Here is a 12111-nt window from a genome sequence, read left to right as displayed (position 1 = left end):
CGATGTGAACCTGATGATTTATAAAATCTGATGAACCTAGTAATGACCTTCACATGAGAGTTTTCTGCCACCAACAACTGCAGGGACTAAGTTAAAAACTTGTTCACTCAACTTAGGTAAGTGTTTAAGCAGTATCCCCTAATTAAAGAGTAGAAAACTTGTATGCTTTCACAGGTTTCTACTACAGAAACAATTTGATTTCTTTTTTTGTTTTACCATGAGTGACACTGTGAAGCACTTTGCTCATGATACCTACTGCAGTAGTGCTTCAGTCTAAGTGTTTCAAGGCATGAGATGATTGCTACAGGGGGACTACAAATAGTGCCACGTGTTAAAGATTATCCTACCAGATGTCTGTCCACCCCTGCACAAAGACCCATGTGAGGCCAAGGTGCACCATTTCTTTTGACTGAGTGCTTGCTTTGCTTGCTCCAGAAGCACCAGTTTGGAGCCTTTATTAAAGGTAACTCATTTCAAAAGGACAACTCTATCCAAGGCACTATGGTAGTGCAATGCAAACCATGGCAGCATTTGCTGTTTCTAATCCAGGAGAGCACTCCTTTGAGGTCGTCTGTGTTAGCCATCCACATATTAATCAGTTTTGGGTTACTAGTGATAACATGTATCTAACTAAAAACTTGTATTTGCTACCCCGGCTCTTAAGGACAGGTAAAGGACAGGAAATGTACTAAGCCATGCAGAATCTGCTTAAATCAGCTTGCCCAAGGAGCTCTGCCTAGCCTTGGGACAAAGTGACTTACAGTCTCAGAAACTTGCACCAGCCAAATTATTACTGACTTTTGCCCTGAAAGTTGTAGAACTGAAAAGGCTAAAAAGCACACCAGTGTACAGAAAAAAAAAAAAAGAGGGGAAAAAAAAAAGAACCTGGAGTGATTAAGGGGGGGGGGGGGGGGGGTGGCTAAGATAATTAAAACCCAAAAAGCTTACAACTCTGTAATTTGTTTGGGCTGCACAAAGCCGTTAGGACAGAACTGGGGTGACACAGAGAGGCCACAATATTGTTTTACTTGTTCGTGCTAAAAAAGGCAGTAGTTCGACAGGGAAAAAGGAATAAAACATCATCAAGCTGTTTCACAGGCTGGCATGTGTTTTGACTTTGTGTATCCCTGTTCTTAGATCAGGTAAGATGAGGACAAGAGGTTGCCCAGCTACAGGAAAGGAGACTTCTTCCACTAGCTGGATAGAGAAACAGAAGATTGACAGGTAAAATTTCAGAGACATGACTTTAAAACCTTGCTAAAAACTTTTAAAAATCAATTTGGTTGTAAGACAAAACCAGCACTGGGGTGCCCTAGGCTTGCCTCAGTCCAAAGCTATGGAAGGCTGCATGTTTATAGGACTTTTCTTTCCTGGGCCAGCTCTCTGAAAACACACAGTCCAGGTAAACATTACACCCTTAGAGCACCGCACACAGAACAAAGCAATTCATTTTTGCTACCTATATGCTCGAAGGACTTGACTGCAGGCTATAATCTAGTGTTAAGAACCTTGGTATCATCAGTCCTCTGAGTGAGAAACAAAACTGGTCAAATCCTGTAAATAGTGCTGTGAATGTTTAAATATTGCAGAACTGTAAGTATAAGTTGAATGAGGTTGTGCTCAGTTCTATGGAGAAAGCCTCCTAAAGGCTGCTTTCCATATGCCCTAAGCAGTTGTTTGTATCCACCAATGCATGCATGAGACTAAACGGCATGTTGAACATGAACAGATTTAAATTCCATTTAGTGAATTTGGCCTTACGTGCATTACTTTTTCTGAAGGTAAGTGACAGACGGAGGGAAAACAGTAAGTGCCTGTAAATAAAATCAGAGCTACTTTCCTATAAATCTCCAAAGAGAATATGCCAAAAAGTAAATGAGTATCAGCTGTGATTCTCTTACGTATAGGGAGACATGCACGCTATATTAAATAGAGGATTTGTGCTAAGATTTAATACACTTTGTCTCCCAGTATTCTGAGCACATCAAGATACGGGCTCTGATTTTGTTGGAAGGTTTTCCAAACAGAAATATGATACTTGCGCTTACTGTATTTTATTTACATTTTACAGAATACTGAAGAATACAGTCTTATTTATGGAGACTCGGTGTTTAGCATATACAGACATCACAGAATTTTCTCTAACGTAAGCTCATGTATCTCACCACAACCTATTGTGAGGAGCTGAAAAAAGCCATTCTTAGTCTTAAGAAAACTCTATACCAGTATGTGATTGCAAATGAGCGTTAAATATAGAGCTGCTACGGTTTTTGGCTGCCACTACCTACTCACTGTTGATATTCTGTGTTTTGTATGTACAGTTCCTGACACAAAGCATTTAGCGAAAATCTTTTCCAAAGATCTGAAGAATTTATACATATTGTAGTTGTGCTACCAAATACATTTAAGCAGGGCGTAGGGGGACAAAAGTGATGCAGCTCAGTAAGCAGCGGGCAGACTTATAAGGCCAGTCTTTCAGATTCTTTGGAAATGATTCTGCTCTTCCAACCTCTACACCTTCTAACCTTTCTCCCTTAACTCTACATATTTACATCATTGTACTTCTAACTTTTGATTTAATATTAATAATTAATATTGCCAAAAAATTGTGGGAAGGTAACGGAGAGTGCCTATGTGCTGACCAGAGTCCATCACAGTCAGTGATAATTAGCTGTTAATCTCACTGGACTTTTGTCTCAGAAATGCATCATTTTCCACAAAGTGATTGAAAACACTTTCTATTAATTATATAGTAAAATGATGTAATTGAATTAATTATTTAGACTGTAGATTCTTTAGCACAGAAATGTTCTTTCACAACATGAACCTACTAAGAGACTCGTTGATTCTGACAAAATTTTGACTGAATTTGAAACATGTTCAAGCAGTAACAATTAGCATTCAGCTTTTACTACAAACACACGCTTCCTACCAGTATGCCACTTAATGGAGCCAAGCGCTAAGCCATTTGGGCATCCAGCTCTGTGAATAGCTGCTTGCAGTGCCGAGCCTGTCAGTGGCCAGCAAGGACTCTTATTGTTTCAGTTATTCTAATTTCTCAAATGCATCTAACCATATCACATGGACAGCGTGTGGCTGAAACACAAACATGCTTCCCTACCCACTCACCTTAGCTGAACTGCAGCTGCTCCCTTCTCCAGCACAGTGATGAATTCATCACTATTCCCACTGCCAGCGAATGGATCTGCCTCCGACCCACCTCCAGCCTTCTATTTTTGGGGCAGCCCACTCTAAACCTTGCCAAACGTGAAATTGCTAAGGATTTGCAAAATTAACCACAGGCATTGGACTGTTAAATTCAACCAAATAAAACACTTGGGAGTCTTGAACCAAAAATCACTTAGAAATGCTGGGTTTTAGAATGGTTTCAGATAAAAGCTTCTATTAACATATTGTGTTATCAGTGAATGTTGTCCCATGGCAGAAGGTGGCAGTGTCAATGCAGGTTGTTAAAACTACCCCACCCACCTTTACATATAGCTGCAACTGCAGGTCTCCCAAAAACGTTGTCAGCTGGCAGCTTGGGAGATGGAGGGAACCTCAGCTTGCTGTGTAATAACAATACTGGGAAAAAAACACTCTCAGTTCTTCCATTCCCCGGCTATGCCTCCCTCTGGAACCTGTCCAGCCAGCCTGTCTCATAGGCCAGCTCTTTTGTGGGTATTTGCCCGTAAGGAAGTTTATGAGGACCACTACAGCATTTCCCACAGCCCAGCTAGGACCTCTGTAGGTGACGGTGACTTTGAAAACACACCCCTTTAGGCTGATTTCACTTTCTGTAATTAAATTATTCTTTGTAGCATATTTTAAAGGCATACATGCAAAAACCAAGAGCTCTATGTTTTCCCATTAAGGCATACATAAACAGCATCATCAACACCATTCCTTCTCCTCAGCCCAAGGACAGCTACCACACCAAAGCTCTGGCCACAGTGGTGGTGATCCCTTGTAAAATGGCATTTCTTGCTCGTAAGGCTGCTGCCTAAACACCAGCCACATATTTATTTCCGCCACCATCCACCTATCTGTCCAGTTATCTTCTTTTGTTTCATATGTTTAATTTTAAACCTAATGTCAAAACTCTGACTATAAAATGAAATACATTTTGTTTAAAATACTCTGGGCAATTTTTATAGAACATCCTTTTGAAAAAAAAAAGTGCAGAGATCAATTTTTTTAAGTCCATCCCGCAGGCACCATCATTTAATTATGAGTGAGACATAAATTATGCATTTACACATTGTTGCATTTTCTATAAAATGGTGTGGAGATTTTTTTTTGTAGTTTTTGGAACTCTCTCTTTCTTCCTGGGGGCACTTTGGAGGGAAAAAAAACTGCTGCAGGCTATACATTGATGAAAAAATTAGCATTTATCAGTATAACACCATTATGAGACCAGCATGGCACTAACATACACAAAATCTAAATCTATTTTTCTGCTTAGACTTAGGAAAACCTGAAAGACTGTGATCTCACCAGGCAGAAAATGTCTCCTTGCAGTATAAGCACTAAAGGTAATTGGGCAGAAGCAAATAATTTGCATATAATTGAACAAGAAATAACATTAAGGAAAAAAAAAAAAACAACACCAGCATCTAGATGAGCCAGCACTGAAAGGCCATTACCTGCACTGAATTCAACCGGCAGTATCCGTTCAAAGGAAACCTAATAACGTGGGTAGGGTCTTGGTTCCAGCCTGCGTTTACGGAGTTGCACATGACGTCCCCGGTCTCAGGGAAGATCTCTTCTATTAAAGCTTTCTCCCCACTCAATGCAATTCTTTCCCCCAGATCTGGAGTCACTCTTACAACCAAGCAGTCACAAGGCTGGAAATGTTTCCTTTGTTCCTTCTCTTGTTTCCATCGTTCAAGTTCCTTAATCATTGGCTGCAGCTGGTAATACTTTGCTTCTTCATATAAAAGATTAAAGTCCTGGGAAAAAAAATAGAGAAACTAGAAATGCTTATAGTTCTCTTTTAAAAATGAGTATTGTTCCTGTTTGACCTACTTAGGCTTATGTATTGTCAGCAAGAGTGCAAAGGCAACAGGTATCCGTATACTTTGTCTTCGTCTAACACCTACACAGAAAACCACACTGTGTGTTACTGTTGAATTTATTCAAGCTGACCGTGAAGTTCCCATTGCACTGAATTATTCTTTCATTTATTATCCCACAAGCTCAGTGCCAGAAGGCTTTACTTTCGGATTAAGAAATCAAAATAACTGGTTACAATAAGCAAAGCCTGCTGATGTAAGAGAAGATGTCCTGAGCCCTAATCTTCACTTGGCCTCAGATATTCGCTTCTGATCTTACAACAGAATTTCTTGGGCTGTGCTGTCATCCCTCACATATGTGTTACAAGACGGAAATGTCAGTTCAGCTTCTCACTTCTCACCTGTCTTTGTCACATTTGAAATTCAGCTGCAGAAGCTCAGCTGCTCCCTATGTGATTATTCACGTTTTTAAAGCACACTTTGGAGCTCAGTAAATTATACTGATGCAGTGACCATCCCAGTGGCTGGGAGCTCAGCTGTGTACACCAACAACTTGAAAGAAAGTATTCTTTCCAGCCAGTTGTCAATAACCTAACTTGGGCCCTCGGGCAATTCAAATTCCCAGTTTGATCCAATTCCCAGTTAATTGACTGAGATCTCTCCTGCACGTGCTCATTAATAACTTTTCACCAGATTGCCAACAGATCTTCTCACCTCAGCTTAAATGCATGAGTACACACTGAGGAGCAGGGTGGCAGCAGCCCCCCAGACCCGAAGCAGCTGCAGCAGCGCCATCAGACTGAGCCAGAGAAGAACGAGGAGGGGAAGCACATGGGGCTGGTTTGCTTACACCAGCCCTACTGCCTCCTTCAGCTTCCTGAAGGGAAGAGGAGCAGCAGAGGCACAGCACTAGCTCCTCCGTGAAGACCTGCTGTTTGCTTCCTCTGGCTCTTCTGCCCACTCACAGATGGAAATATTGCATGGTTTGTACACTGTGTGACTTTTGGGAGCATGCTGTGGGTTAACACCTGGACATAAAGGCCAGTTCTCTACCACAGCATGAGAAGGAAATGAAAATTCATGAGTGAAATTACTGGAATCGCTTAGGATGGGAAGAAGGGAATGACAATAAGTTATCAGGAAATGGGCATCAAAATTACGTAAAAACTAACTGTAGCACTTCTCCAGAACTCATGGAAGAAAGAGAATCAAAAGCCATTGAATATATAGCACAAAGAGGTGCAACTTTTCATAGCGGCATGGAACTAACCTGTAAAATCTGCTGCTGCAGGATATTATTATTGAACCAAAACAGTTAGTTGTGTTCAAATTTGGCACCACAGACCCAGTGCCAGTAGTGGAGCGGTGCTCGTCCACCCCAGGGCTGCCTAGAGCCTGGAGACTTATTAATATTAACAATGACACTAGCGAGGTTATCACGTTACAAAAGGGACATCCGATCCTTTACATCTCTTTGATGTCTGTTAGGGCTGGGACAATACATACATCAGTAGTGGAGAAAAAAGGACTGGAGAAGGCACTGGGGTGATAAGAGCAAGTGTGAAAAAATGAGGGCAACAAACACACCCAAGAGAAGGAGCCAGAAGATGAAAAACAACAGGAAGATTAAAGAAGAAATCATATAGGAAGCATGCTGCACGTAAACTGGAGTTAGGACCTAGCCAGCCAAAGAGGTGTGGATACTGACTGCATTACCTGGTGTCAGGTAAGAGAGTGCCAGCCCCAAAGTCTCATCCCCTGTAATACCAGCCCAGGAGTCAGAGGAAGGTAATTTTGCCCCCCCAAATCAGCATGCTCTGTTGAACCATTACTGCTTTCTTGTCTCCACCTGTGCAGCTCCCTGCTCACTGGACATGGGATCAGTGGCTGAAATTCAAACCAAAAAAATGACCTCTGCCTTAACTTTCTGGATTCTTCATGCAGGACATGGAAACAACAGAGTCCCCCATATAGCTGTTCGTTGCAGAGGTGTTTGCAAGGGACCTGTCAGATGTTCACTGTGAATCTGCTGGTCCCACATACCTCTTTCCTGAGCAAAGGAAAGCACGCAATGCTAAGGAAAAATGTAACGTAGAGGTGAGCAGGAGCATTCAGTGCTCACAAGTCAGTGAAACTGTTTCAGTAGATCCTGAGAATCTAGTTCCAGAATCTTTTTGTTCATGGTCACTGTAAAATAACATTATTTGTAGGAGCAATGAGTGTGTGCTAAAAAAACTCAACAGTTAAACTTAGAAGAGGTGGTACAGCCATATGAAAAAACTCCTCAGGCAGGAGGATGCAAAGCTCACTACATTCATGAGTCTTTTTGACTGACTTCACTGGGCATTGGGCTAGGTTGTGGGATCCCAGATCACGGGAGTTCAGTGGTCCAGCAGCCGCCAGCCATAACAATAATGCCATAAAGCAAACACAATCAAGATTACACCATCTCTTCTTCCCCCACAGCTATCTACTAGCCCACCACATGAAACGCAACTCTTTAGTAACTCCTGCTAATCATCGTTTGTCCTACAATAAACAAGACAAATTCTGGTATCATTTTGCGGTAAGACGGCGACCACTTTTCAAATGAAACAGCTCTTCCCTGTCTGTCCCCAGAGTGATCCAGGTACCCTTCTGGTTCCTGTAACTGGAAATCTGGCATTTCTGCACTGAGCAGCTGGAGCACCACTAAGGAAATCGACAATGTATTTGCAAAACCAGGAAAGAAAGTATGAGTGGCTCAAAGTGTGGGGTCTAATTCTCTAAAAGCTCACGCTTGGGCAGAATAATGGACTCAACACGCTTATTAATACACTATCTTCTCATGCAGGTTTTATAAACCCTTCAGAGAACTGTGCAGCTGGACCAGAAGTGATGCTCAGCTCTGGACTGCCTACACAACATGCTCAGGATGCTCAGGTAACACTGACATGTATTTCCTTGCACCACAGATTTAAAAAAAAAAAATCATACCCAGATGACTTGCAAATGTTTAACATAAAATATCAAGTACAAGAATTTAACCACAAGGCACCCCTGCCAAGGAGGTGCCACAGGAGCTGCAAGAAAAAAATTTCCATGCTGCTGATTTGGATAAGTTACCAAAGGCAGATGCAGACACGAATCGTCTTAGACCTATCCAAAAAAGGCACATTTCACTGAAACAGGAACAGGAGTAGCTACAGGGTGTTAACTGCTTAGCACAGTGGCAAAGTGCACACAGTTTTGTTGAAACTTAGCCTCAGAGCAGCCTGGTACAGCTTCTGTCCCAGGCGTATGATGATGGATGCATACATCCTCTCTCTCATAGAGGCTCCAGCACCCCTGGACAGTACCCGTCATTAGCACAGTTTTGCCGAGCAGCCCGCAGCATCCCAGAACAGATTTTGTATGGTATCCAGGAGCTCCTCGTCCTGCAGGACAAGGTCTCCCATCCCCAAGTCCCTGCTAGCGGTGGTGTGGCTATTGTGAGCCCTCAGCAGCACCATGACCCTTCAGCTTCTCGTGGCTGTGGTAGGAGTTAGTGAGGGAGTTCTGTCCAGTGACCTGGAAAAGGGAGCTTATAGCCAGACACGGTCCATACAGCCTTTCTCCATCCTCAAACTCTGGACAGCATTTAGATCTCAGAAGAAAGATCAACAGATTGTTCAAACATGCAGCTTTTTGGCTTACACAAAATCATTTTCTGTGCATGATTTGGTAGAAAAACTTTTTTTCTGGAGGATTTCATGTTGGCTAAATTCAGCAGTCACCTCTGATAAGGGTCACATCTTCCTGGGGAGGAGACAGGAAGTGTGATTTCAAGGCAAGTTGTGCTATTTTGACATCAATGCCAGCGTGTCAGTAAAGATCTACTAATTACAAGCAGAGACAGCCAACAGAAACTGCAAAACCATATCTTGCATGAACCTGATGCTAAAGAGATTCTTTACTTCTGTACCTCATATTGACTCCTGAGCAGGCTGAAATAGCTCCTTCTACTCATTTTTCACTTGTTATTCTTTGTTTTCATGAAACTGTCATCCTGACTCAACATTTCTTTTATATTTTAGTGCTGAGAAGATCTGCCTTCTGAATATGAGAGCAAGTTGCTCACTTCTGCTATGACAACTGTGCTGTTTCCTAAGGTCAGTCTGAGAGCACTTAAACCTAGACGCAGGCATGCTAATTTTAAAACTGTATTAATAAAACAGAGTGCCAGCCTTGTGGTCCTGGTCCTACAGGTGACCTCTATGACCCATGTGAAACTCAAATGTCCTCTGCATTTTTGCTCTTCCCCTTCTTAAGATCAAATAATGATATACACATTGCCTACACCTACTTTTGTTGGAAGATCTCTAAGAAGAGAGCGAGTCTCAAATAAGTAGGTACAATGGGCGTGGTCCTGGTTTTGTGTGAAGGTATTTTGCCAGTAAAGGGGACAGATGGCGGTCATAAATGTTTTGGGTAAACACCTCTGATGGGGGGAATCAAGGCAGATATTTGGGCTGCACAGGAGGGTCAGCTCCTCTGCCAGAGACGCCCTAACCCTGCAGCACGGCAGACCCAGGGTGCTGGCTCCATGCTTTGCTTGAGGACATTTTTCACCCAGGGTGGAGTGGCCCCTGCATGGGGCTGAGCCCGTGTGGGAGGAGGGAGCTGTAGGCAGCTCCTGATCGCTCGCCATCGCCTCGCTCGGCACAAGCTGGCTGCAATGCAGAACCAAGCCAACAGCTCACGGTAATTTCTCAGCATACTTAAAGAGGCCTAAAATCCCCCAAGCCCACAAAAATTATATGAACTATCAGAATGTTGCTTTCAGCAGGGAGACCTGTCAGATACTGAACAGTTTCAAGTTCTGGCTTATTAGTAGTTGGAAGTGTAATTAATATTCACTGTAAACACACCAGTCAGACTTGATAATAGAGAATCACTAGCCTAGGAACACATACTCCACTTTCTCTGCATTTCAGTGTTAAGTTAGTCTGAAAACAACACTTAAATAGCAAATGCAGTAAGGCTGGTGTGGTACTAACATTCCAAACTTTCCAAAATAACCATCTGAGCAGCAATTCAAGTTGAAAAGCAACTTGGCTAAACCTTGAGGCTAATAAATTGCTTGATTAAATTAAGGGGTAAAAACTAATAAATATTCAAAACACTTGATAATGCTTTGTTTGACATAAAGAACATTTAATGCAAGTCTCACTGGAAAACCTGTCAGGTTTTATACCTTAAATAGAGTTTTGCATTTAGAAACACCAAGTGATTCCATTTGCTGCCTTTGATTATTGTCTTCTGTCACTTTAATCATGCTGGTAAAATTACACGATTTCTGTGAAGTCAAATCCGTTTACAATGCAGTTTTAATACAGCTTTGCAGCGCATTCTTCTATGCATTTTTATTTAGTTACTCCCTACCTAGCAATACTTTGCTTTGTTCTTGAGCCCTCCTTAGCCTGAGGTTTGCTCTAAAGCTCTCAGAGAGGAACCAAATAAAATACAGTTAACCCTATGCAAAGATATGGTCTGGAACAACGGACCGAGTATGGGCACAGCGCCGGCTCTCCCAAGTCTCTCCCAGCCCTGCCAGCGGCTCGCTGTGCAGACAAGTCCTTGGCATCCACTGACGCTCTCACCTTGAGGCTCTTACCAAATCCTGCTGGTTTCGTTTTACAGCACCTCTGAAATGTCCTCCTGGGTGCCAGTCGAGGCCATGATCTGCACAAACTACATCTCTTCTACACTCTCTTCTCAATCCTTCTTGTGCTACCAGATTATCCCAAACACTGCTGCTAAAGGATCTCTCTGGCATTTCATCTGTACCATTTCTCCATCCACCCTCTTTACTTGTTCCATCTTGCAACCCACAGGTCTTTAGCTTCACTCCTACCTGCGCGTTTGCTCTTGTTTCTCTTTTCTCGCATCCAGCCTTGCATGCTCTGCCTCTCGCCCTGCGTCACAGCACCCCGTGCGCTCCCAAGAGACCAGTGCCCGAGACAGCCCTTTTGGGCTGGGGCTTCAAAACTGCCTGTGAATGCCAAAACGTCTCCCCTGCCTCGGCATGAGATGTATGCTCCCACTGCGTAGTGCGTCTGCTCTACGTTAACTTCTAAATGCTGAGATGCCGGTGTCAAATCCAGCTGTGCTCGTGATTCAGGCAAAAATGGCTGAGAGCTGGTCTGCAGCAAGAGGATCAGCTGTACTCCAGAGCTAAAACCCCACAGCAACCATAAATTTGGAATGACTCAGTAAGGCCTGGCCAAATTACCTTGTCTACCAAGTCCAACGTGAGAAATAAAACCTTACTACCCAGCGCGAGAACGTTCCTTTCCAGTAATTCTCTGCATTCTCTAACTCTGAGCGGAACCCCATTAGCACTCAAACTTATTCATCATTTCATCCTGAAGTTAGCTCTTTTGTTGAATCTTGTCATCTAGTTTGGATAGTTTTGTCTTCTAATTTTCATACATAAGGATGACAATGTTGCAAGTTTTGTAAGTGCAAATCCAAATAAACAAGGCTAGGAGGAGAGGTTTTAAACAACCAGAATTTGCAAAGCAACCCAGCATCATGACTTTATAGAAAGCACATATTGCTCCTTAAAAATCCCTCAATAAATTCCATTTCCCACGAATATTTTGACATTCATAAATTCTGTAAAAGATTACTTGTTGAAATCAAAGTATCTGCATTGGTTGTATCTAACAGAAACCCTCATGGGTTTGTTTAAGGGTGTTTCTTTTTCATACCAACAAGAAAAAGACTTACACAATTTAATTCCTCTAAGTATCAAATTTAAAACATTTTTTTTAGATTCTGAACATTAAATCCTGGTAAGTGCCAGTTGCTGGTGTTGCTTCTTAATTGTTGTTATACCCTGATAAATAAGCTAAAAATGTGAGAAAATACAATTAGTTTAGAAAAACTGATTTAGCCGTAAGCTTCATCGTTTAACTTTTTATGGTATCCATGACAACCATTGGTCCATTTATTAAATAATAGCATCCCTAGTGTAATATACAAGTCCTAAAAATCCTAACAATAAACAGCAGCATTTAGTTAAGTATGTTTAGGTCAAGCACACAACCCAACCTGCTCCAAAATAAATGAC

General features: G+C 42.2%; 1 protein-coding gene across 5 annotated transcripts in view; it reads right to left on the bottom strand.

Moving 5' to 3' along the window:
- Nucleotides 1–12111, bottom strand: part of KCTD15 (potassium channel tetramerization domain containing 15) — a 44490-nt gene that overhangs the window by 2667 nt on the left and 29712 nt on the right. For all 5 annotated transcript variants that reach the window (XM_083794771.1, XM_083794773.1, XM_083794770.1 and 2 more), the window contains one exon: nucleotides 4647–4952. In XM_083794771.1, coding sequence (XP_083650897.1) covers nucleotides 4647–4952 — 306 coding nt within the window. The remainder of the gene's footprint in view (nucleotides 1–4646; nucleotides 4953–12111) is intronic.

The sequence above is a fragment of the Anser anser genome (assembly GCF_964211835.1).
Source record: "Anser anser genome assembly, chromosome: 11".
Lineage (NCBI taxonomy): Eukaryota > Metazoa > Chordata > Aves > Anseriformes > Anatidae > Anser > Anser anser.
The sequence above is the reverse complement of the archived record's forward strand: the minus strand, read 5'-3'. Positions and strand labels throughout refer to the sequence as shown.